Source organism: Melanotaenia boesemani, chromosome 19, assembly GCF_017639745.1.
Source record: "Melanotaenia boesemani isolate fMelBoe1 chromosome 19, fMelBoe1.pri, whole genome shotgun sequence".
Lineage (NCBI taxonomy): Eukaryota > Metazoa > Chordata > Actinopteri > Atheriniformes > Melanotaeniidae > Melanotaenia > Melanotaenia boesemani.
In genome coordinates, this window is record NC_055700.1 from 6758362 (window position 1) to 6786026 (window position 27665).

The following is a 27665-nucleotide window of genomic DNA, read 5'->3' on the forward strand; positions in this document are numbered from 1 at the left end:
ACATTAGTACTGATGGATGGGACCGGATGAATTTTATTATGTCCTGAGGGATAAAACCGAGGAACTGAAAGAGGGCATCACTTGTTTTTCATAGGACTATTTCATTTACACATTGTTGTGAGTACAAAATAATAAATACAGAATCCGTAGTTCACCCTGACTCCACGTATGCACCAAAACTAATGTTTTGTATTTTTTTAGATTTCTTAAATTTCTTGCTATTTTGTGTAATGAAAGTCTAATTAACAGCTCTTCTTCTTTCAGCTCTCCACATCTTTCAACAAACTGATTCACAAGATGGATTTTCTTCTTTTCAAAACTGGATTGCAGCTTCCATTAAATAAAAGGACAATCTCCACGAGGGCCAAGTCATTATTCAGTGATTTAAATCAGCGTCCTGAGGTGAGAGCATCAAATTTCACTCCTTAGACCATGAACTGGAGGATATATTGTTAGTTTGCAGAGTGAGAACCCTTAAAATCAGACTGAAAATTCAGGGTTTCAAGGCTCAAAGTTATATTAAAAAACTCCTTTGTAAATCAGCCAATTCTGGAACTAAACCTGGAACCTAAACTGTCTGCTGCTTGTCTGAAACTGTGTGTCAACCTGAGTGTAAATCATGTGCATGCGGTGTGTCTTCATGTTGTATTTTATGCATTTATGTCTGAGGTTTTCGGAGGTAATGTGGCAACATTTTGTAACTTTGACATGTGCATTGCTTGGGCAGACATTGCTGACATCTTTCTGACAATATAGCTGCAAAATATTTTATTATAAGCAGTCTCAAATATAAAAATGTAAACATTTTGGCTTAAAGACAGCTGAGAGGAGACATTTCCAATTATTCAGTGTAGTATCAACACTGAAGAGATTTGCTGCAGGTCTTTGAGTTAAATTAATGTAACCAAGAAATTTACTACCTTAAAGCAGCACCACTAAACTTTGCCAGATTTTCTCACTTGCTGTCCCCTAATGAAAGCTAATTCAGCTTCCATCTTGGATTCTGTCTTCTCTGAGATCTAAGGTGAGTAAAAGTCGATTTGATGCAGACTCTTGTCTCTTATTCTGTCCCCTTTTCTCTTCATTCAATACTCTTGCACCAAATCGGTCAGTGTGTTGATCTCCAGCTGCTGGTGTGTGACACGATGCTATAAAACGAAATGTAGCTAAAACATGAGTGGTTTCACAGATTCGGTAGTAATCTTGGCTCGGAGTGAAAGAACAACACAGTAACACAAACTTCATTTGGTTTTGTTTTACTATAAACTCAAAATTACAATTTGTGTTTTATGCATGTGGTTTAATCAACATATATAAGTCATAATAAAATCCCTTTCCAGCTGTAATATACATAATTTTCAACGTGATATACTCATCACTAAAATCATCAAAGTCTCCCAAGTGTACCCGAGCCAACAACAAGCCCTTAAGAAGTGTTTTTATTCCAGGTGTACATACTGAAGCATATTCTCTAATTTTTGGCAATAGTTAATCCAACAAAATAAAGTTAGCTACCGTTGATGCATCTCTGTGCCAAAGGCAACATCAGCAAAATATTCAGATCTGTACAGGAAAACGTTATTTGGCAAAAGAAACAAAAAAGGATTCTCTGCAACCTTCGCTCGTCTGCTCCGTTTTCCTTCTACAATAAATATTGCCAGTTTTTCTGAAAACCATCTTGAGCCACGTACCAGGAAAAAAAAAGTCAAACAAGTTGTAAATCAGGATATTTTGCTTTTGTACAACTTTCATCATAATCAGTCTTTAGTAATAATAATAAAAAAAGGGTTCGATCATTGCACTTCAAGTTGCAACAGAAACAAGAGGGGTAAAGAAGACATCTGATTCACCCACACACACACAAACAAGTGCACTATGAAGTTGTTATATCCTTTAAAAAGAAAGAAAAAAGACAAAATCCCACCTCGCTTGTGGTTTAAACTTATTCGAGGGAGGAGTAAAATTACCTGAAAGTGAGAGTGGAAAGTGTATATAAACCCTCTGACGCTCTGTTATTGTATTGCTCATATATTGTATAAGAATATAAGACATACAGACATCCTCAAATTGCTGTCCTTTGATTACCTCTTTTTCACTGAAACACAAAAAGAAAGAATAGAGGGGTTTGTTTGGCTGATGACGGAAGTTTCACTGACCAGTTTGGAAAAAGTGTGGGAAGAAAAAAGGGATGATGACCTCAAAGTGGATCCATCGTCGACTCCAAGTAAATGCTGCAGTGTTGCACCAAAGTTCAAACTATTTTAACTCCTTTTATGTTAAAAGAGCCACGAAGAAAAAAAAAAACTACATGATGAGATAGGGTTTCCAGAGTGGAGCAGAGGGAAGGCTTCACTTGGCTGTTTGTAAACCATCAAAAGAGTGTGTACCGTAAATGCATGAAGTCATGTGTAAACTTTGACACGTGTGACAAAAAAAACCCCAAAAGATTTCAAGTCGTGTCGGTGACGATGTGAGTGCCAATGTGCAGTAAGATGCAGGTGCTGTTCTTCAGAGCAGACCTGTGAGTGCTGGCTGCTGCATCGGTGGCTGAAGAAGAGGAGGAGGCGGCGCCTTTGTCTCTAGCTGCTTTCAATCATCTTGACCAAAGTGTCGCGCAGCTCGGTCAGCTCGAAGATCTTGCTGTCCAGCAGCTCCAGCAGTGAGCGCAGGTTCTTCCGATAGGCTTCCCTCTCCAGCTGGCTGCTCTCCAGGCGCTGCTCCAGGTCGCTCAGCTGAGCCTCCAGCGTCTGGTTCCTCGACTCCGTGTCCTGATGTAAACAACAACACTGAAGACGCTTCTGATCTTAACACAGCTGCTACCACAGATACATAAGAGTGGGCAGCCAAGTCAGACAGCCTGAATCCTGTTATGCCAAAAATGTGAATCATTTATGTGAACAATCCTGATTTTTGTGTCTGTAAAAGCCTACAGAACGTAAGGAAAACCAACATGACAAATCTAAGACACAAAGAGAAGAAGCTCTTCTCAGCACTGAATAGTTGATGGACGTGCTTCTAGAAGATGTCACAAACATGCAGGCTGCACCTGATTGGATAACACTAACTGAGGAGCTGTAAAACTCATTTTCAAACATTTGTATTGTCTGTATAGATGTTGATACTGGGCATCTTTCCACCTTCTCTGGCAACACGTTATTTGAACTGAAATATTTACTCATAACCCTCTGTAGTCACCCCTGTAGGCTCAGTCCAGGGGCCTCTCCTTTCATAATTTATCTACTTCCCCTTGGTTATGGAGAGAAAATAAACTCAGTATCATTGGGTAATTGCAAACATGTGTTCAAATGCACACAAACATCAAACAATTTTGAAAACAAATTAAATTTAGACACACAAATTACAAACTTCACAAACATTAAGATTTAAGACAAAGATTTTTTACCTTTTCACAAATGTGATAATTTCATATTCAAAAGGCTCCTGCATATACAAACCATTCATCATAAATGACTTCGTACGCTTCCAGGAGCCTCAGTTTCATAAATATGTGGTGCATTTAAAGGTGAAGGGAAACAAAATCAAATTTTAATGTCAGAAAAAATGTTTATATTATTAAAAACTGTGTTTCTATTATCTTATCACTTTACTAAAATAACTATCAGACTTTTATTCTCTCAGAATGAACCATTTATATCTACTTGCTGTGGGTCCACATCCATGGCAGCTGCCATATTTGTGCCACCATTTTAACTACGGTGTCTCTGAATGGACAAACAACTTTTTGTGTGAAGTAAGAACTCTGAGCTTTAAAACTGCAATACCGCCTTCGTTTTATAAGTGCTAGAGCACTGATTAGGATAAGTAATGCCCTAAAAGGCACATAGAAGAAGACAATAAACATTTACTCAATGTTGAAGTCATCGCTGCACCTGAAGCCACTGGATCCACTCACAGATGAAAACATGTTTGACAGTCACTGTAGAGTCACAGCTGTGCTTGGCGTTTGAAGTCATTGCTATGCCCATCGTTAACACTAGATGTCAATAATTCTTACACACACCTTTTAGTGCTGATGGAAACCTGGGTCATCTGGATTTTCATCTATATTTCTATGATTGAATAGTTCATCCTTGATGATAGCCTCTCTGAACACAAAATGATCACATTTGTGAGGTTAAAGGTAAAAACATCTTTGTGTAAAATTTCAATGTTAGTGCCATTTGTAATTTGTGCCTTTATAAATTTATTGTGTCCACAATGCTCTATATGTGTGAACACTCATTTGCAAGCATGCAGAGTTGTGCACAAATTGGTTTACAAATTACGTATTACACAATGAATCGGAGTCACTTTATTTCCATTCTTGGTTCCATTAGTAGCTCTACCTGTCTGACTGGCTGCTTAGCAGAAATTAAAATAGAATTTGCTCCAAATTAAAAAAAAAAAAAGAAAAAAATTCTCCTGTTTTCTGTTCTCTTTTTTCATTCCTTTATTAGTTGTCAGATACTCACTCGTAGCTTCTGTGTGAGGGAGTCCTTTTGAAACTTAAACTCATTGGCACTCTCCACCTCTGCTTTAAGTCTCTCCAGCTCCTGGAAGTTAAATTACAGAATACATTTTTACAGAGAAGCAGTTGTAGTTTGAGTGTCTTTAAAGAAGCAACCTTTTGCTCTTCGTACCTCCTCTTTGGCCTTTAAAGCCAACTCCAGCTCCTCTATTGTTCTGTTTAGTTCTGTTTTCTGAGATTTGATTGCTGTTGTTTGGCCACTCACACACTCCAGCTCTGTCACCTGCAAAACAATATAAACAAAACAGAAATCTGAATCCAGAACAAGTGAAGCTTAGAGTCTCTGCTTTAAGGTGTGCGTGACGGAGCAGTACTCGTTTGTGTAGCCTCTCTGCCTCTTCCTGATAGGCTGCCAGCTGCTGCTTCCACTGTTTGACGTTGGCCGTGGACTCGAGCAGAGCCGCAGTCAGCTTGGCGTTGTTCCCCTTCAGTGCAGCTAGTTCTGCCTCCCAGTGCTTGTTGATGCTGGATGAGCTGGAGATGTAAAAAGAGGCGGCTGTTAGTGGCAGGTCCGGAAACTTCTCAAATGTCAGAAAACAGCAAAAAATGTCTATCGCACTAGAGGATCAGATCTAAATAATTTCTATCCCCACCACCTGCAGAGTAGGAATTCTTCTCTCTTTCACTACCAGTTTGTTAAATATGCATTAGGACTTGGTTCATGGTGAGTTTTCCAAGCAACTGTTTGAAGAGTGATTTTTTTTTTATCAGGAATAACATTTAAAATAATTTTATGGGTTTAAAACATTGAGTTATAATAAAATCTCTGAACACCATCTCCATTTTTCTTTTTACTTTACTCCTAATAAAATGAAAGTGATGCATTTATCATTTCTTTAATGTCAAACTGAGGCCTACGGAGTGGATTAATAATGAATGAAGGCATGTGGAGTTCATCTTAAATTATTTACGCTGCTGACTGATAAATTTCATAATCTGTATGTGTTAGCAATTACATAAAGAGGGAAAAATTAATTTCTGATACTTTACTGTGGCTGCTTCTGGATACATAAGCTCTGACTGACCTATGAGAGAAGGGCAGTGCATTCTGGGAAGGCTCTGCTCTGGCTTCGGCAGGCTGAGGTGTTTGTGGTCTGATTCTCTCGTCGTCTGTACCGTTGATGCTCTCTGAGGGCAGAGGTGACTGTAGATCACCTGGGGCCGACTCCTGATTGGACAAGTCAAAGAAACAGAAACAAAACATTTTCATTGCCGTTTTACACTTAAAATCAGTGAAATTGTGGCGATGGTTGAAGATCGACACCACTGTCATCATTTGGATGTTATATATGAAGCTAGGGAATGTTAGCTTAGCTTCAAATAAAGACAAATGGAAACAGAAATAATTTAAATGTTAACATCTCAACTGATAGTTTATTAACTGTTAGTTGTTAAGGCTAGAAGTTAAATTCTGAAATGGTGGTTATTTTCTGCAATTTTAAATAAAAACACTCTCCTGCCGTTCGTAACAGGTGTGTTGTCTCTGTAAGACGTTCATACGACAGCAGACAAACCTAAATGCTGTGCACATAAAACATCACACTCCTGAAGATAAACATCCTTGTCCATCTGACCAGCAGACACATATATGGGTATGAAAACATATTTGCAAATGGGAAACTATAAAGTTTAGTTCCATAGCACAAGATGCTAACAATGATAACAAGTCTGTTTGCTCGGAAAGTCCGCTTCGTTCAGACAGTGGTATCTGAATCTCTTTTAAACCTTCAAAGTTGGATTAACAAACACAAGACACCGACTGGAATAAAAATTTTCATGCCCTCAAAAATTAACAATATTTTCAGAGTAACTTTAATTGAACTCTGAAGGTTGTTCAGTTGTCTTCAAATGATCAATCAGACCAATGAAGATGGAATTTCTTCCTGCTGAGGAGGTGTGTACTTTTAATAGGCTTTATTTCATATAACTTTCAGGAGAGTGACACAGTTGTTGAGGCCAGTGTTGTGCTAGTTTCTGTGAAAAGTAACTAGTTAGTTAGTTACTTATTACTTAATTAATAAAGTAATTCAGTTACTTTGTTGATTACTTACACCAAAAAGTAATGCATTACTGTTAAAAGTAACTTTGTTACTTTAGTATAAGAACATTCTTAAAAATTCTTCCATTAATATCCTTAGAACTTAATTACAGTGTTGTACGGAATATAATACAAATTCAGTTTTTCAACACAAATTTATTTAAGTCAGACCAGCAGATAATTTAAAAAAAAAAAAGTAATTTTTTAGACACTAGTTCCTGGTGGGTGGGGGGGGGGGGAGACCTGTTTCGTTCACCTATCCGTTACTCATCCAGGGGTTATTGCTTTATGGACAACTATGAGAGAATCATGAGGGCTTCACAAAGGGAGCAGAGGAAGCCCAAGTAAGAAACTACACAAAACAATGCCAAAAACCCAGAACCTGCACCTGACGCTATTTACAAGAGACTTTACAGAAAAATAAGCTCAACAAGCGGACTTCGTAACACTCCCCATGTCGTGCTGCATCACTGCTGTAAACATGAAGAGGCTCACAGCTGCTGGCCAACATCTATTCATTTAGCAAGTAACAGACAAACACACTTTAGGGTAACAGTAACTGAGTTACTTTATTTAAATAGTAACGCGTTAGACTATTAGTTTTTGACAAACAGTTTCAGTAACACTGCTGGTAACTATTAACTCGTTACGAGTAAGTTTTTGTTTTGATGTTGGTCCAACATGGCAGCTTTTTGAGAGCATGACAGATGAACTAAACATGGATTTTTCAGGGAAGAAAGATGGTAGACAAATTTATAACACAATGACAACAACGACTGCAAGTAGGACTTAAAGGAAAAGAGTTGTTGGACTGGAGACTCTCCCCATTTTTATTTATTTATTTTTTTACCTTGTTTTTACCCGGTTTGTTGACTGACAACACATTCCTTCTAACACCAGAACCCTGAGGAGGAATCGTTAGGAGGAGCAAAGGAAGCAAAACAGGCCGCAAAGTGTTAGCTTAGCAGCTACAACAGCATCGCATGAACATGACGCAGTAGGAATAGTAGCTAAGCACCGCAGAAGACAAATTTCATTTCCAAGGACTAAGGCTGTGTTAGTGAATATTAAGTCACTGTGATGGTTGGAAAATCATTTCAAAATGAGCTTGTTTGGTATAAGACAAAGATTTGTAGCATCAAAATGCAAAATGTATAGCCACAGCTTAGCCTACTGACGATTCAACCCCCCCCAAATCTTCATTTTAACAACAACCCATTAATGCTGTTCTTACCTGAGAGGGAGTGCTGGTGAGCTCCATCTTCTCTTGGGACTTCTCCTTGGCTAATCGCGCCGCCTCCTTGAACTCAGAAAACTTGTCTGCAAACTAAAACCACAGGAGCAGCTGATTCTGCAGAACGGACCAAAACACAGAAGGTAACTTATGTTTCCAAAAATCTATCCACACATTCTCACCTTCACCAGGTGGCTCTCTGAAGAGAAGCCCAGGCCATAGACGGTGTTGGCCCGGCTGTCGGCCCACTGGCCAAACTTCTGCGATGTCTTGGTGAAAGTCATGTTGGGGGTGATGGTGCTGTTGATAATGGCCTGTAGATAATAAAATGCTCATCAAACGGCTGATAAGTGTAAATAAACTATTAAATAAATCCTGATAAAAGACTGCTTTTTTACCCCACATTTGGACAATTTAGTAGTTTGAGATGTGATTCATATAGCAAATTTTGATGCAGACAGAAGAAAACCACAGTAAAAATGGGGATTCTTACTTTTTAGAGTTCACTGTAGTTACTTTATAAAGTTTACTTCTTTGGGAAAGACGTTAGACCCTTAGATTGAAATAGACTATTTTCACTCTGGAGTCATAACTTACATAGTTCAGTTGTCTTATTTAATTATTTTGGACCACTTGAGGGCAGCAGAAACACAAAACTTACATGAACTCTGCAAACTTATCAAATTATGCTTATTTTCAAATCCTGCAGAAGTCAGGAGGAAACATAAATTTATTTGGTTCATTTCAAAGCTAAATGCTCCACATTATTCACCAGTATGCAGCTAAAGCAAGCGTTGCAGATTGAATTCATGAGCTTTTTAACCTTTAGCACCTGCCTTTAGCTGCTCGTTAAGAGGTGGAGCAGAAACAAACAGCAAAGCTGCAGAACACCAGCAAAGCAATGAGCTAAACACTCACTATAAAGTTCTGCTAAAAAGAACAAAGTTTCTCGTTTCTAAGTTCGGTTGCTTCAAATATCCACAAGCTTAAAGATGCCAAGTTTCTTCAGTCAGGAATGTAGAGCAACAACCACAAAGAGTCATCATTGTGACTTTTGTATTTGCATTTCCCAGCTGACAAGACTTGATGTTGTCTGGAATCTAATGTCCTCCAGCAACCGGCCCACCTGCTGGCTGCTATTTCCAGCAAACTTGCTGTTTCAACAACAGCACCAGTCACCCAGACAGGCTCTTGCATAACCATGCTTACTCCACCCTTGCACTTCTTTCAAGACTAAAATAATCACTGGCACATAGAGAGCCCTTCACTGTCCCATCAGTAAGGCCAATACACTACCGTTCAAAAGTTTGGGGTCACTTCCCTATTGAATCCCATGGCAAAGTGACCCCAAACTTTTGAACGGTAGTGTATATATATATATATATATATATATATATATATATATATATATAAATAAAATTTAATAACACTGGAAGATGATTTCTGTACTTGCACACATACCTTGGACCCATCTAGACTGATGATTCGATATACATTCCTGGTACTGTCGAAGAAGTAGGAGACAGTGACTGCATGTTTACTTGTGGGAACCCAGTTTTTCTTGGTGTTAGGGTCAATCTGGAAGACGTGAGCCCTAGTACTGAAGATGGGCTGCTCACTGCACAGAGGAAGAAACAGGAGGAAGAAGGAGAAATGAAGAATTTAGTATCTACATCAAGAACTCAACTGTGAGGCTGAGCTGCACTGAATGTGTGGAACTGAGATCTGACCTGTAGGGAGGAAAAATTAGCTTAAGATTACACCAAAATACACAGAATTAGAAGATGTGGGAGGAGCCAGATGTTTGGCTGTATTTATGCAACAAAAACTAGAACCAAATTACAAATGTATTAAATAACTAACTGAAATCGAATGCAAATGATTAGCTGATCATCAGTAAGTGTGACCACCTCCATAACAGCACAAGTTTTGGCATTACATTGACATTTGGATGTGATAGCAAAAACCCTAGAGCTACATCTCAGACTCCACGGGCCTCATGTAGCACATTAAACATTAAAGTTAATGACAGCACAAGTAGAAAAGTACTGAAGAAGTATGGCTTGTTTGGAAGGGTTGCAGGAGAAAGACCAAACCACAAGATGTCTGATTAAACCAATGTTATTTCCCCTTTTTATACAGTAATCTGTTGAGTGAAAGTTGTTAATTATGGCACTGAAAAAACACATTGACAGTGATGCTGTGTATGTCTTGTGGGGAAAAAGAGGAAAAGAAATCAAACCTGAATTTTGATAACAGTATTTAAAAGTGAGAAACTGGTATTTTCAAAAAATAAATTAAGCAACTCTGAATGAACTGGAGAGCAGCATTATGGTATGTTCCATCTGATCTCAGAAGTCAAAATTTCTAAGAAGATCAACTAAAATGCTCAACTCGTATTTGCATCTCACCAACCTCAACCCCAAAATCCAACATGGCTGCTTCTAGTTTCAACAGTAGTGACAGATGCAATAAAAAATTGTTTTATGAGTATTTCTGTCAGCATGTCTCATTAAATCAGTCACATACCGGGCTGTCTCCAAACCTTATCAGAGAATACATAACTACAGTGTTTGTAGGTACAAAGATGGCATCATGTGCTGTCAGCTCGTGTTCATCCTACTGGTTTACCCACTTGTAGCTTCTCCTTTAAAACTTCACTTCTTTATAAGACGTGGGAATTTTCTGATGGCAAATTTTAGATTCCTTTCACTTTCCACTTCTATTTTTATATCGTCTTTGTATAGTTAAAGACTTTGGCTATGGTAATCTGAAAACTAATTTGCAGATTAATGACTCTTCTCATTTAGTTTTGCACTAATCTTGTCTATTCAGGTCTCATTCAATGACACACTATATTAAAAAGTTAAAACAGAAGCCATAATGGATTTAGAGGCAAACAATCTTAAAAGAAATGTAGATTGTAGCCTGGATACAAAAGCGGAAACAGGCGAAGACAGGGCAGTCTTTCTTAAAACCTTCTGCCCTCTGTGGGTGAGTGACACAACTTTAAAAAGATATTAAACAAAATTAATAGTTGGACAATGTAAACAAGTGGAAAACCATCAGAGAAGATGACCCCATCACAACAAAGACAAAGGGAGGATTAGACTAAAACTTGTTTAACTGGAAACAACCAGATCACGTTGGCTTGGATACCTAAAGAGACTATGTATGTCTCCATAGTTATTTGACAGGTGCAGCTGTGGAGTCACTTGCTGGCATCTGGCTGTCACTCATTTTTAACTCTGCTGTCATAGCTGTGGCAGAGGCAGCTCATAATGTCACGCCTGAATGATTCTGGCAGGGTGTCATGGTTTTCTGCTTTGTATGTGCAAGCTCACGGCAGGCAAAGACAAGAGTACTGAAGCAAAGCAGTCCTGCCAAAGGTGACCTGAAAATACCTGAGCACATCAAGAGGCTTTGATAAGAAGCTCATGATTTTGGATTCAGGATGCTTCAACCGATTGAGCAAAGATTGTTATTACCTTATTTGTCCTACATAATTTGATAGGTGGTCACTAAAAAGGCCCATGAGATCGGCCAATTTTCTTTTTCCCAATTTTAAAATGTTGAGTGAACAACATGACAACTCAGACATGGAATGAAGTTATTTTGAGCTACAGAAGCTTTACATCCTGGTCAGACCAGACATGCTACTTCACGCTGTTGAAGAAATATTCTAAGAATTATACTAAGTCATATTAGACAGCAAACATCCTATTAATAAGATCTTGAGTCCAAACAGGCCTTATTATACATATGTTGCAGGGTTTCTGCTACATGTAAATTGCACACTGCCACTGCAAAATAAAAGCCGCAATTCCTTCAGAATAATGATATTTTTTTCAGATGTTACAAATGTAAATTATATTGTATGAATGGATCCATATGAACATAAATCTATATTTGTGCACATTTATGGACCACATTAAGAATGACATTGTACTCAGGAAATGTGACACTGGTCTACTAATAACTTAACTTTGAAAAACAAACTAGTCTCAACTTCCTGTCTGCTTCTACTGAGGCTCGCTCGAGTGGTGGCAAAGAGGTGATAGAACAAAGTAATTGTCACATACACAATACACACTCCCACCCTTCCCCCTCTCCTCCTGTTTATCTGAGATAAAAACTAAACAGTAATAAAACAGAAATTCTTCTAATTGAAACACAATCTATGTCATCCAACGATAACAGTTCCTCTGTGACCATTGCCGACTCCATAGACTCCTCTTCCTCTCAGGTTAAGAGTCTGGGTGTCATCCTTGTTAAAACCCCGATATCACCATATCACATCCATCCTAAAACAACTCCACTGGCTCCCAGTATTGTACCATATCCATTTCAAACTTCTCTATACCTTCAAGGCCATTCATAACCTCACCACTCCATATCTGTCCGATATCATCCACATCGCCACTCCATCTTGCTTCCTTAGATCCTCCTCCTCCATGTATCTCACTGTACCCCCCGCTCGCCTCAGCACCATGGGGAGCCGAGCCTTCAGCCGCTCTGCTTCCCAGCTTTGGAATTTCTGCCACCAGACATCAGGAACGCTGACACTCTTGCCATTTTCAAATCCAAACTTAAAACTCACCCGTTCAAAACTGCCTCCTCATTTCAACCACCAAAACTGCAAATTTATTCTGCCATTCATCCATTTCTGTATTTTCTTATGTTCCTATGTAAATATAGTCAGTAAGACTAGAAAACTGGTAATTTGAACTCATATAGACTATTTTTTTTCTTTCTTTGTCTTATGAGGTCAGATTGCAAAGGTTACAGATTCAGGAGGGAGACGTAGACCTCCTTCTTCCCAGCTACACTCTCCAGCTCCTTCCAGGGATCCCAAAGTATTCCCAGTCCAGAAGGGATATATAATCCCTCCAGTGAGTCCTGGGTGTGCTCCTGGGTCTCCTCCCAATAAGATGTGCCTAGAAAACCTCCAAGGAGAGGTGACCAGGAGGCATCCTAATTAGATGCACAAACTACATCAGCTAACACTTTCTGATTCATGCCATGCCAAGCTCCCTCTGGATGTTCCTGGAGTTCCTCACACATTTCTCAGGCTGAACCCGACTTCCTTTTAATGGAAGGTCACTTCAGTTGCTTGTATGCGCAATTTCATCCTACCAAAATCTTGTGACCATAGGTGAAGGTTGGAATGTAGATGGACCAGTTCTCCCCTCACTACAACACACCAGTGCAGCGCCCTCATTACTGCAGATGAAGCCCCAACCATTGGTCCATATCTTGCTTCATCCTACCATCACTCAAACAATTCCCAAGCCCTGTTTACACAAAGGAGTCTGGCTCAGAATGAGCCGGTTTGGCGCTGTTTGGTTTGGTAAACCATAATTTTAAACAGCAAAAAAAATCCACTGCATATTTAAACATGGACCTGTTCCCGCTTTGTTCTTAGTGCCGAGTCGGATGGGAAGTGATGACTGTTTCGGCCAATCAGTGAATTGCAGCATGTCAAACTCCACCGTTTAGAGTCAGATCGGCAAGATTGGGACCCCAACGGAAGGGTCTAAAAAAATAGGACTATTTGGATGAGAAATTCTGATACCCTTCCCAGTCTCTGCCTGTGAAAACGCGAGAAAATGTGTACAGACCCAAGCCCGTTGGTGGAAATTGAGCGTTAAACCCCTCATTTCCAATGCAGAGGGAGCGTTCCTCCTTTTTCTGACTGAAAACCGTTGCCTCAGACTTTTGATTTCATTGAAGACATTTTTTTTTTATACATTTTTCCCAGATTTGCAGTTTTGTGCGACTTATATCCCTACATTCTTGCATCTTTAATAACTGGTGGAGAAATCAAAGTTAGTACGACATGGCCAGCTACAATGAAAATACTGATGTCACCTGTTTTAAAAAACAGCCTCCAGCGTTTTCAACCTCATGATTAGCAACAGAAACAGTCTTGTGACTGTGAATGTAAAGACTTGCAAGAAGATTTCATGCAAATGCATCTGAGAATTTCTGACATACGTCGGCCAACAAAGGACGCACTGACCAGCACTGTCACTTGCATGACTAAAAATAAAGTACTGGTAAGACTGATATATGTAAATGTTTTGGTTTCCATGCTGATAACTTTATCTCCCATAGATATCATCATATCAAAAAGTAAAATAGCATGTTAAGGCTGCTTTAGAGGATAATTTACATCCTCTTTAACACTCTGGTCCACCATTCAAATATAAACAAGAGGGCTGACAGCCTCAGGCATGCTACAGTTAGTTAATAAGTGGCTCAAGTAAGACAACAAATTTCATTATGTCCATCAAATGTGTATAAAGCCCAGCACAATAATGGATTCTATAATGCAGAATTGGTCCTGAGATATCTATCTACCAAGGAAAGCAGAAATTATTGCTGGCTGGGAGCAGAGTGTCCCAGCGCTCCTCTGGGATCCAGCTATTGTTCCCGTCTCTAGGAACCTCTCATCTCGTCCCAGTGTGTTAATTAAGTTAGCAAAGTGATGTTATTTAAAGACGGTTAATCAGAGAGATGAGGGTAATGGCAGGAAGTGTACATGGGATTCACACTGGCTTACATAGACTGCACCATGTAAATGGAGAATTAACTGATACCAGGAAAGTAAATGGGATGAAAATAGAGCTGCAAGTCAGACTGGTTGTCTGACAACAATGGTTGCTTCTAAATTTAAATGCAAGTCAGTGATAATCATGAAGAGACTGTACTACCTCTGGGATGATTTGGTTACTGGAGCTCTCCTGCAATATCATCCAGGACATGTTGTGGATAAGTCATTATGTAAAACAAGCAAGGTTTAAGGCAGAGCAATTTAAAGGTCTCAAACTGGATCCTAAATATCCAGTTTGAGCCCTTGTCCTTTTTAACTTTAAGAGTTGCAGACTGAAGATGATCTTTCAATGTTTGAAACAAGAGGTCCTTGCTTTCATTAGGAAGTATCCTGTGGAGGATGTTTGCCTCTTGTTTGTGACAGCTGACTTTTCCAGCTGAATTACGACTGTTGTGAGCAGACATCATTAGCTGTATAGCTGCAAAATTAAGCTACACAAGTTTGTGCTGGGTTGACTTTCTAATGTCTCCATTAGGACTTGTTTTAAAACAAGACTGCTGAAAAACAAAGATTCAGAACAGACTATTCACTTCATTAGCCTAAAACTAATTAGATAAAGCTGCTTGTCTCCAGCAAAATGTCAGCAGAAGGCAGGAGAGAACAACACAACAGTGTCTTGCTTTGGCAGGTTAGCAGAATTAAAACCATGTCTAATGCACTTTTTTCATTGTAGTTAATTTCTTACAATTGATTGTCTGATGACTATTACTGTGGATACATATTATTTCAAGAAATATTCTAAAATTTACACCCTAGCAGGTAATGAGAAAATTAGTTATTTTTCTGTCTGGGATTTTAAAGCAGATAAGCAGAAATGACAAAAAGAGATAAAACTCCACCACACAATTGCTATGCAAGGATTCCTCAGTGTTAACAAGGAAGAGAAAAGGGACAGCGAAGGCAACCAGCTTTATAACAGGATAAAAAATTCAGGGTTTTATCAACAAGTGATATATAGTTTAGTAGACTTATTTCAACTTGGCCATTTGCCCAGCTCATATTTTTTTGTTTACAGATTTAGGGAAGCTTGACATGAATCCAAAACCAACCCTGAGATGTTAAACTGTCTTTTATGAGAGAGACTGCTTTGTCTTTAAGTGTAAAACTGAACAACTACTTTTACAGCTGTATTAATATTTATTATGATGCCCAGCTGTGTGGAGTCTGTTTACAACTGAAAAGTTAGTGCATGTTAATAGAAAAACAGCATTCCCCTCGTTATACCTTCCCAGCAGCATCTAACAATAATTTATAACATAATTAACTTTTCTGCAAACTTACACATGGTGATGAGAAGCGTAGCAACAGTAACAGCAGCAGGAAAAAATGCTTGAAAACAACTAATTTAGGGCTTAAAAAACTCTTCTTTAACACAACACTTCAGCTTGTCAGCATTTGTCAAGCTGAAGTGGGTTTGGTTCATTTTGAATTTCAGGGTATCATTGGTCTGATGGAGTCGCTTAGATCAAAATCTGCTCTACTGCTCTGTCTTTATGAAGAGTGTGGCGGTTGTTAGCCCTTAATCCCTTTACACAATGAAGCGTACTGGGGCATTCAGATTTCAATGACAAGTGCTTTGACAGGAATCTGACCGCAGATGTTATCAGCTCAGCAATTCTCCACATAAAGCCAGTGGGATACAGAAGACACACACACATACAGTGTTTGCCTGGTAGAAACAAAGACGTACACTGTTTGCAACTAAATGATAATTAGCTTCCAACAATAGACAAATCCTTGTTCCTTATCAGAACATGTTACAGTCACACACAGGCTTGTTAAGGCCGGCAAACACAGACCAACTTGGATTAAATGCTGCTGGGAATCGACTTTCGAACAAAGTTGGTTTTTGACCAAGTTTGACTGAGTCTTTCTCCAGTTACAGACTCCTCATCCATTTTAACTGTAGACAGTGTTTTTATTTTATTATGGGTTATTTTCTTAATATAGGTAGTTAAATATCAGAAAATGTTTTTTTAAAAAATACCCCTTGCAGTTTCTCAGCCAGCCTTATGTTCAGCCTGTGCATGTCTATGTTTGTCTATTTACATTAAACTACTGTTGCTTTACATACAGTATCTTTCTGCATCCTGACAGTGGACTTGTGAGTTAGAGCAGTTTCCTCATGAAAACTTCAGCTCTATGAACACATTCTCTACTTATTTTTTTCTCATTCTAACAACGTTATTGTGGAAGGTCCACAACGCTATTCTTCTCTCTCTCATATATATATATATATATATATATATATATATATATATATATATATATATATATATGTGTGTATGTGTGTGTGTATAGGATATAAATATACAATACAAATAAATACAAGCCTATATAATCATTTGATTACACAACAATCACATTTATTACCATTCAACCTGTCTAAAAAAAAGTAAATAAAAAAATCATTCAGTATAGCGTAGGTGCTGCACACTGTTTGTTCCCCCTGTTTCTAATGTGGTCTAATGTCACCAACGGTTTATCTCAAGGAGCTTAACTTGTAATATTTGACTGAGAATGAGCATCAACTGACATTAACTCGATGGATTTAGACGTGCAACAGAAGGCCTACTGCTATATGAAGAAAATGTTTAGTGTTTTACAAATGCTAAATCAGGGGTCTTCAACCTGCGGCTCCAGAGCCCCAAGTGGCTCTCTGGACCTTCCACAATGGCTCTTAATACATGGCTAAAATGCTAAAGAACTAATTAATGTTTTTAAATTTATAAATAATAACAAATGCAGGTCTTTAGCAGCTTTTCATTTTTTAATGGAGTAATTGCACTGAATTTTCACAACATAATGACACTAAAAGTACCAGTAATATTTGTTTTAATCTGTTTTTCTTGTCATTAGGCTGGAAACTATGGGCTTTCTTTCTAAACAGCAACAGTTAAAATATTTCCTAATATATATAAAATTAAATATTTATGAGAAAGAAGGATGAAATGTTCAGGATTTACTAACTTAAAGGTAAAAAGTCAGCAGGATGAATTTAAAGCTGCCAGCCAATATGTGATGAATATCAGCATCAGGTGAACAGACAGAAAGCAGGATTAGAATCTCACAGCTTCTAGATGGTGAGGAGAGAGAAATATTCACAATATGCACAATAACTTCCATCCATGTACCTTTAGTGCTTCATTATCCAGATTTCTAGCCTATAATTTGTCTAACCTTTCATTCTTAGCTTGACTGCACCTGCACCCTCCGCTACCGGGAGTTAAGGGGTTAACATCTCGTTTCCGGGTGTAGCGTCAGGTCTGTAGATGTAACTATAAACATGTGTGGTATCCACAGAAAGTCCAGAATCTCACCTAACAGCTAAACAGCTCAGTACAACCATTTCTATCACCAACAAACACAGTTAAGACAACAATTATTAAAAGACCAGCTAAAACAAAGTCCAAAAAAGAAAATGTAAACACAAACTATAGCTCTTCTACAGTCATTTAGCTGACGCTTTTCTCCAAAGCGACTTACAACTGAAGGTGGTTTGGCAGTAGAGTTAAGGGTCTTTTCTAACTGTGTTAATATTTGTCCCCTGTGGGATTCGAACTCTGGTCTATCACATCAGAGACGGATGCTACGTGAAAAACTATGTTTCTCATTGTCTTTTGGGAGCAGTTTAAAGACAAGATTATGTAATCACTGCAACTGTATGTTTCTGCTTCAAGTAAAACCCCATAACAAGTTAAACTCTGATATACTGGTCAGGTGAGGAGAGTGGGGATTAATTCCAGCACACTTTAATTCTGTGTCAATTGTATTATCATCTACGACACAAAATGAGAAGCATGACGAGAACTTAATTAAGGTGTGATTGTATGCATGGCTGGGACACGGTTTCTTTCTGTGCTTGAGGAATTGATAGTTTACTGGATTATAACCACTGGCCTTGAGAATTACTGAGGATGAGGAGGTTAGCAGTTCACTCCCCTCCTCCTCCTCCAACTTCAATATGACAACTAACCAATCACATGCCACATCATCTGCTTTCATCTGAAGTAAGAACTAGGTCGCTCTTCATCAGGAGAATCACCATACATCTGCAGGTTCAGCTACATGCATCACGCCAGCCAAGCCCGGCCGACTTATAAAGACTTATCTTTAGCAGCACTAAATTAAATGCAACACTTGTTTGTGTTTTTACTGTTTACTTACAGCATTTTGGAGCTTAATATGTCCTGCACTCTGACATCCGTTCCCAAACAGTAGCCTGCTTCCTTGCAGCCTAATCTGTTGGCTTCTGCAATCTAAAATGTGTATGGATGCTATAAGGAAATCTAATGATGAGCAGCTGAGGCCATCAACACAGCTGGGTAGTAACTTATTACATGTAATGGAAAAAAGGGTGTGTTAAAGTACTCTTCTCGGATTTCCAAATACTTACCTAGATTATGGTTACATTGTCAAGCATTATGTAATAACATCTATAAAACATTACAAGGGCTTCAAAAGAAAAAAAAATGTAGTATGCCTTATAGGCTTTATAGAAATTTATTCCTCTTCATTTATGTTAGAAATGTAAGTAAGTATGTAACACTTTATTTATATAGCACCTCTCAAGATATAAAATCACAAAATGCTTCACAAGAGCCAATAATGTAAAAATAAACAAACAAAAATTAATTAATCAAATGATTTAAGAAGATGTGTTTTTAACTGACTTTTAAAAGCAACCAAAGAGTCCACTGATCTCAAGTCCAAAGGAAGAGAGTTCCAGATTTTGGGGCCCACTGAACAGAAAGCTGTGTCTCCTTTAGTTTTTTACTTTGTATCAGCAGGCCCTGATAACAAGACCTTAGGGCAGTTTTTCTCAATCCAGGTCCATGGGATCCACTGCCCTGCATGTCTTAGGTTTTGTCTTGATTTAATTGAACAAAACTGCCATCCACACTAACTACTAACTAACAATGTAATATACTACTGACAATGTCCACCGTTTAACAGAGTCTACATTCTACATTTTACAGTCATTTAGCAGATGCTTTTCTCCAAACAACTTGAAACTGAGAATAAGAACACAAGCAAGAAATCAAACAGGAGGGGAGTCTAGGCACTTTAACAAACTGTGGAGTTTAGACAATTCATTTGGGTGGAATGAGGTGTACAACTGAATATCATCTGTATAGCAGAGATAAGAAGTGCCTATAAAGGTTGACAGAACGTGCCCAAAGGGAAGCAAATACAACAGAAACAGCAGAGGCCCCAAGACAGAACCTTGCGGTACACCAAAATGGACTGAATAAGAGCTGGACCTGTACTTAGAAGTAGCGACATAAAAGATGTGTCAGATAGGTACTAAGAACTAATCCAAGGCAGATCCAGATAGACCAGCCCAGCACCTCAGCCTATTGAGCAAAACGTGATGGTCAACCTAATGGAAGGTAAGCGCCAACATAAACAGAACAATCCCCTTGTCACTCTGCATCAAAATGTCATTTGATACTCTCAAAAGAGCCGTCTCAGTTGAATGAGATCTACCAGACCCTGACTGAAAAAGGTCAAGATTGCTGTAGTGTTAATTTCATTAACAAAAACTAAACGAAAATATTTTCGTCAACGCACATTTTTCACCGGACGAAAACTAGACTAGCCGAGACTAAAATCCCCATTAATAAACAATAACTGGGACGAAACTTAGAATGCATTTTCCTGAACTAATAAAGACAAGACGAAAATGTAGTTCACTAAATAAAAACTGGGCTAAAATCTATGGACATTTTAGTTCACGAACAAAGACGGGATGATAGTTATATTATTATACGATATGATTTTGTCAAATCCTCTCTCCTCTGCCTCCTCCTCCTCAGCTCTTCCGTCACACACACAGTGACACACCCCCTCAGTGTTGCTAACTTAGCGACTTTGTCGCTATATTTAGTGAGTTTTCAGACCCCTCTAGTGACTATTTTTATTTCCACAAAAGTGACTAGCGACAGAGACAGTGGAGACTTTTAGAGAATGAACATAGTTAACTCTTTTCAATGTGGAGTCAGTGCTGTGCAGACCCCTTCCCCGTCCAAAAGCACTCATACGAGGCTTGGTCCTAGCAGCAGCACACAGCTCTCAGCTGCAGTCAGCCACTTGTTGATATTGTGTGTGGCTGGCTGACTTACATTAGCTTCTTAGCATGTAGCGACCGTGCCACATGTTGATAGAATTGTGTGTGAAGTTGAATTTATGGTAAAGTAGATGTACGTACTAACATTTGTCTTCCGGTTGGACATTTGATTTGAATTTGCATCAATATCAATATAAATACATGCATGCAAACATAAAAATGCCTGCATTTATTTCTGTATAAAATAGGATAGTTATGTTTTAAGTATGAGTTTTAAATGGATTGTTAAATGTAATTTAACAATATGAAACTACATTTAACAATGTTCTACTAACTACTAACTAACAATGTAATATACTACTGACAATGTTCAATATTATCAGCTGACAGAACAAGTAAAATAGTAAAAGGATTGTCCTGACTAAAACTAAAGTTTTGACAGTTTTTGTTGACTAAAACTAGAAAAATAAAATTATGTTTTCTTGGACTAAAACGTGACTAAATAAAAACGGGAGGAGGTTGACTAAATGTGATAAAAACTAATAAGCACGATTGAAACTGGACTAAAACTGAGACTAAATTTAAAAATGGCTGATAACATTAACACTAGAATGCAGTGCTGATCCAAAGCGGCAGTTAACTGGTTGATGACAACCTTCTCTAAGATCTTAGCAATAAATGGAAGCTTGGGGATGAGTCTATAATTGCCAGGAAGAGAGAGATCCAGATTGTCTTTAGTCAAAAGTGGAAGGATGACAGCAGTTTTTAAATAAGTAGGTACCTTACCGGAGGCCAGTGAAACATTGACAATAATGGGCACACTGGAACCAATGCACTGTAAGACATTTTTGAACAAAGATGTGGGTAAAATGTCCAAACAGCAAGAAGTGGTTTCCATTGTACCAATAAGTTGGCTAGCTCAGGTAAAGTTACTGCTGCAAAACTGTCCAAGATAACAGGCCGAACTGGCGCGGAAACTATCAACACAGATGCTGAGTAAGAGATATTATCTCCTACATTTTTAACCTTATCAACGAAAAAGTAAAGAAAACGTTGACAGTCCTCACTTGAGCATATGGGCGCAGTAGGAGTAATGATGTCACTAATAATGTAGAATGACAACTTAGTGTTACCTCTGCTCTTTAAAACTAGGTTAGAAAAATATGTAGCCCTCGCTTCCTCAATGGAGTTATTAAAGGACGCTAAGAGATACTTAAGTGTAATAACTGCACTTGTAAATGAGTTTTCTTCCACACAAGTTCAATTTTTCTGCAGGAACACTTTAAACAATGTATTTCATCATTTACCGATGGCAAGGACAGTAAAACTGGTACTGATCTTGTTTTTTAAATATCAAGGCTTTTTTAATTATAACATTTCTCCTTTTTTTTAAAAAAAAATGCATAAGAGTGAACACGTCCCACATGTTTTAATAATTTATGCAGTCTGTGTCTGTATATTCAAGGACTTTAAGGGCATTTATTCATACACTTACTGTAAAAATATAGTATTCTTAGCTAAAATGCTGTAGTGTGTGACATGACTCTTGGAACATACTTGTCCCTGTCAAATAAATGCATTTTTATTTGATAACACAAATTATTATCACAGATTAAAGAAAAAAATAACAGTTGCTATAGAGTCCGAAAAGGAGCAAGATGAAGTAAAAAACTAATATATTCCTGCCCACTTTTAAAATCATAATTTTATCTTCCTTACAGGAGTCACATTGATCCCTTGTCAGTTTTCAATTGTGTTTTTTAATGAATACAGAAAAAATTAATGTACATCTGCATATATACGTACATATGTACACACACTTACACATTTTATATGAATTTTTTCTTAAACTGGAAAATGTTTGGACATTTGAGTTCTTCCTGAACATTATTCCATAAGCTGCCATGCAAGGCGCTAACCACGACCCATCAGGATCAATTTGGGCTTTGACTTGCTCAACAGGCCAAGGATCGAACCGGCAACCCTCAGCCTACAAGACGACCACTCTACCCACTGAGCCGCGCCGCCCCTAGTGACTTACAAAGTGACTTTTGATCCAAAAATGTTTAGATTTGGTCAACATTGCAATATTTCTTGCCATTTTTGTCTGAACAAACTTAATATGCAACTTCCAGCATATTCTGTAAAATAAAATAAATAATATAAATAAATAAAAACCCACTCTGGACAGAAAAGAAGTTAAACTTTTTAAATGTTCTGATGGAACCATTATGTGCAGTGAAGTCACTCTAAATATTCTTGACGTTCAGATTGCAGATGTGTGTTGATGTTAATAAAAACTACAAAGAATACTGGGTCCATTTTAAGCTGTAATACTCAAAAATTCCTACAAGGACGTAGATTCAGCAACACAGGAAACCAGTTGTGTATGCTAAGATATCGCCGGGTCACGTCAAGAGGACTTTTTAAAAAATAAATAAATAAAAATCAATCTCAAAGTTTTATGAATCGATTTTGGATTTATTAAATTTGAATTTAAACCCAGTCCTAGTAATTTTATGTATTTATTTTACAAATATTAATATAGAATATAAATAACACAATATAAATATAATCTACCATAAATATTTTGAGTGTTTCCAAAAGTCTTTTTTAAAAATCTCTTTAGTTCTTCTCCATAATATGCAACCTAATCCATTTTCATCAGACCATTTATCATTTTATGATAAAAAATACACATTTTCAAGCTGTGTTCATTAACTGATTATATTTCAAATAGCGGAGCAGCACATGCATGCCAAGTAAAGCAAATTAACTCAAACTACAACTTTGACAATGTTTTTGTTGCTCGATACCAGATTCTTAATTTAATAATACATTTTTATTTTATATTCATCTTCCATGACTAATAATAACTATTTCTCTGTTAGACTACTTTGTGTTGTAGAAGTATTTTACTTACTTTTAAGGGCTCCTAAATAACTTTCTTTTTTTTTAATCCAAGTGTGTTTAATAAAGAAATATTACTAATTTGTTTAAGACCATTAGCAAAGTACATGAGTGGGAAATACTTCAGCCACAGGATGAAGTTAAATAAAAGCAAGTACTTTTAGTACAGTTCATTTAAAATGTTGATATAACACACGTTCCTTAAACTCGCACCACAAAGCTCTGTGTAAATGGCAGAAAGACAGATATACATGCTATTCAAAGGAAAAGAAAAACACCACGACCTGTTAGATTACTGGCTCTGGCTTAAAAGCCATTTCCATACAGCAACACCTACGATATCACCTATCACTGTTTTAATTTTCTAAACTGATGTCCGGGTAGTGCTGTGCAGAAACAGTGAGTTTTGTTTCAGAAGAATGTGGAGAAAAATTACCATTTCTGGTGTTTTGAAGTGTTTCTACAATATTTATGAGTGGAAAGTAACACGAAGGTCAGATAAAAAGATTTTCTGGATTTCTTACATCAAGATATTTCTGGGTAACATCTACAAGAACATTCAAAAAGCTTACATTTGTACGGTAACATGCACTGTCTCTGGAGCATCACTGGAAAATTTAGCTGAGTCTAAACTAATATTGCTTAAAGTTCAAGAAAAGATTCACATTGGTTCCACACAAATTATGATTAATTGGCAGTTGATGCTAATCAATTAGAGAGCAAGGCAGCCTATAAAACACACCAATGTGTGTATGTGTTTTGTTCACTGGCAATACAGTTTGTTTAAGGGGCATTTAAATGCTACATTAATATGTGAACTGCTCAATCACTTAAAAAATTAGAGGAAAAAAGACATCAGGTAGAGTGGTCGAATCTTTCTAAAAGCATTTTTCCTTAGTAGACACATTGCACAACTATTAAATATTGCAATGCCATTTCAAAGAAATCAGACCAGAGTTATGAGTTGTGTCGGGTTTCTTGATGCCTATATGAAGAAATTTGCTTTTCCCAAATGTTTCCTATTTTCATGGGAAGACACGGGACGACAGGAGCACTTCATTTAGTTAGCACTGAGTAGCTAGCTAGCAGTGTTTGCTGGATTGGCACCTGAGACTCAGTTTTGTTCAGATCTACAGCTCAGCTCCACAAACCTCCAGAATAAACAGTCAGGCGTAACATGAAATGCTGAGTTTGTGTTACATATTTATCTGACTGAACTGCCAGTTACATACCCCATGCTTGCTGAATTTTGCTGCCAAGTTGAGCCGAAAATGATCTTGTCGCTGGTCTCTCTTGAGGGTGGTGTGAACAGGCTGGAGGCTAGCTGCTGCTGATCCACTCTCCCTCTAAATAAAGCCGCTCTGCTTGTTGTGAGCACACGACTGGTGGAGCCACTCTGCTGTTTTCAGTCCGACATGGCTCGGTGTGTTGTTATGCCCTTGGGTGCATCATTGTGGCAGGTTTTCATCGGAGCAAAACGTGTCGGCGCATGCATGATGACCGTGAACAGTACGGAGGCGCTGGCGCTAGTTGCTGCTACCGTTAGCCAAATAAAAGCAAACTCCTCAGTAATGCTGGATTATCGCGCTAAACTCGGGACCAGACTGACAGCAGAGGGAGCCTGATTTACTGCTAGACTACGTTCGCGCGGGTTAAGTTGCCCGTTTAAATCCAAAGTGAAAACAGCAAAAGGGAGAAAATGTTAATGTTATGTAGCTGGTAAATAAATAAGCTAGCTACATCCATTCGATGATAGCTTAACAGAAATAGTCGTAGCTGGAGTTAAGTCGGAGAGAGCAAATAAAAAATATTTTAAAATTATATTATGTATTAACCCCTCGATTTAAACAAAACGTCCATTCACTAATCACAGTCTTAATCGCTGGTTCTTTACCGAAGTCCGATGTGCCATTAAAATCCCTCTAAGGATAAGTATTATAGAATTTTGCGATCGAAAGTGATGAATTATAGCAACTCCGTGATGACAGACATCTTCTTTCCAGACGGAGCTTCATCTCCGCTCCTTCTGGTGACAATACAGAAAACACTCCGGGTTTTATCATCACGTCCCGTCCTTCAAGATTACAGCAGCTCAGCTTCACCAGCGCTGATGGTGATGGGAATTTACGGGCTGATGTTGACGTGATCTCGCTGCTGAACGAGTCTTATTTCTTACATCTTATTTCCCCTAAACTGGGATTCAACTGGGATTTAAATTACGACGTCGACAGTCCGTCGGCCGGTTCATCCTCCTTCATCATTCACCCGTCTGCCCTCTATCAGCTCCTCATCTCATTCATAGCACAGCTACATCTGCCGCCGCCGTTGCTCCGGGGGGAGCGTTCAAGCTACAACGTCATCACGTTACTAATATTTTGACGTAATTGGCTGTAATGTGTTTCCTTGTATCCGGTATGTGTGGAGGAAGGCAAAGTGCATGTCGTACATAAAAGCAATTTACTATGTTTTATTTAATAAAAAGAACATATAAAAAGAAAGGCACACAATGCAGTAAAAATTAAAATGATGGTAAAACATAAAATAGATTAAATCATGTTAAATAACTAAATTATTAAAAGCAAACAGCGGATCAGACAATTTCATGCATAGGCACATGAGAAAAGAAATGTTTTCATCCTGTTTAAAAGTGTCTTCATTTGTTAATTTGGTAAAAGTTTAATCTCCACTGGCAGTTTTTGCAAAAAAAAAAAAAAAAAACATTACATATAAATAACAAACAACAACAAAAAAGTTTATACAATATTACAACATACAATTGCAGCATAATTATGATCCTGTAAACGTCCTATGTAATTACAGTGAGTTTATTTCCACTCTCAGACCAAAAATCTATGTATTTAAATTCTTGTTTCCTTTTGTAAACAGATCCAGTGGTTTTAACAATGGAACTGTGATAGGAATATCACATAACAATGATAATAAATATATACATAAATAGTCCTTTAATCAAGATTTTGCACATTTTGACTAAACTTTCTGACTTGGTATCTCAAAGGTTTTACCAAGGATCTCAAAGATGCTAATGTAAATGTTTGTTGATGTTGGTTTTTGTTTAGTTTGAACTCAGTATTATGACTTAGGATCTAAAAAAAATCTGATCTGATTCTAAAAACACTGACTTAAATTCTTGAGTGTAATTTTTGTTATTTGGCATATCAAAGATCAAATAAAATGCTGTTTTTTATTTTTTATTTAGCATCTAAAATTTGTTACTACTTGAGATTCAAAATGATTATATTTAAATGATGAAGATGTGACTAAGGATCTAAAAAGTAAAATTAAAAGTGATTTTTCTTACATGACATTTCAATTTTAAAATGCTGTCTGCAGATTTTTTTTAGATTATTTCTGACTTAGAATCTAAAATTTGGAGATTAAAATGTTTGATTTATGACTTTGAGGTGAATCTCTACATGTAGACCACACTTGTTAACAGATACACCTTCACGATAGGGGACTATTTATAAAAGTTTTACAAGTTTTGATTAAGAATCAGTTGTTTTATTCTCAAAATGTGGAAGCAGTGATTATTTAAAGTAGTAAAAAAATATTTTAAATATAATATTTATAATTGTTACTCAACTAAAACTAGAGACCGCAACACTCGGGATCACATTTTGTGCTTCTGATGATTGCCATCTTCTGGACAGCTACTGGTACATCTTATGGAGTCAAAATTAATTAGAGTCAGAGCGTCTCCAATGTCTAACAGTCCTCATGCATTCAAGATACTAAATTAGTAAAGACAAAATAAATCAATCAAACCATCCTACTAGGATTGGTACCATTATTTAACTATTATTTTATTACAAGCTTTTATCATTGAGGATAATTTGAATTTTCCAGTTGCTTGAGGTGAAGCTAATTTAGCCTTTTTCATGTGCACATGGTTTACTTTCAACCATCCATTTAGTGGAATAGAAGGACAGGTTTACAATATATAAATAGATCTGTGTTTATCAGTCTGTGTTAAATTAGTATGAGAAAAAGAGAGTGTGTTATGTTATGCAGGGAAATGCTGGATGGGGGATAATAAATTGGACAATAATATAACTGTGGCAGAAAAACAGCTTTACAGTATTTTCTTGCAAAATTAATGATGACCTGTATTTGGTACCTGCAGGTGCAAACTGTGGTGTTTCATTAAGAATGAATTGTGTGTGTTGAAAATGTTTGTTAATGGGAGAGCTTTAGGTTCAGCAGCAATAACATACAGTACAGTACTGTGCAAAACTCTTTTCTTCAAAG

General features: G+C 37.5%; 1 protein-coding gene and 1 long non-coding RNA gene across 2 annotated transcripts; one reads left to right on the forward strand and one right to left on the reverse strand.

Annotated features, from left to right (window-relative positions):
* Positions 1 to 1243: 1243 nt before the first annotated feature.
* LOC121630413 (homer protein homolog 1-like) lies at positions 1244 to 25734 on the reverse strand. Its single transcript, XM_041970693.1, has 9 exons — positions 24629 to 25734; positions 9262 to 9418; positions 7983 to 8114; positions 7801 to 7893; positions 5554 to 5696; positions 4843 to 5002; positions 4641 to 4751; positions 4473 to 4553; positions 1244 to 2768 (listed from the first exon to the last, which is right to left on the reverse strand). Exons 1-9 carry the CDS (start codon positions 24631 to 24633, stop codon positions 2580 to 2582), a joined length of 1071 nt encoding a protein of 356 aa, XP_041826627.1. The 5' UTR covers positions 24634 to 25734; the 3' UTR covers positions 1244 to 2579.
* Positions 9427 to 10064, forward strand: LOC121630414. The gene is made up of 2 exons (XR_006008526.1): positions 9427 to 9647; positions 9728 to 10064. It is a non-coding gene; the product is annotated as an uncharacterized LOC121630414 (long non-coding RNA).
* Positions 25735 to 27665: the final 1931 nt, after the last annotated feature.

Excerpts from the sequence above, each read along its gene's own strand:
- LOC121630413 (XM_041970693.1), bottom strand. Across the intron at positions 4,752-4,842 it reads CAGAGAGGCTACACAAACGA|GTGACAGAGCTGGAGTGTGT; the intron begins GTACTGCTCCGT and ends ATTGTTTTGCAG. Across the intron at positions 4,554-4,640 it reads CTTTAAAGGCCAAAGAGGAG|GAGCTGGAGAGACTTAAAGC; the intron begins GTACGAAGAGCA and ends TTTAACTTCCAG.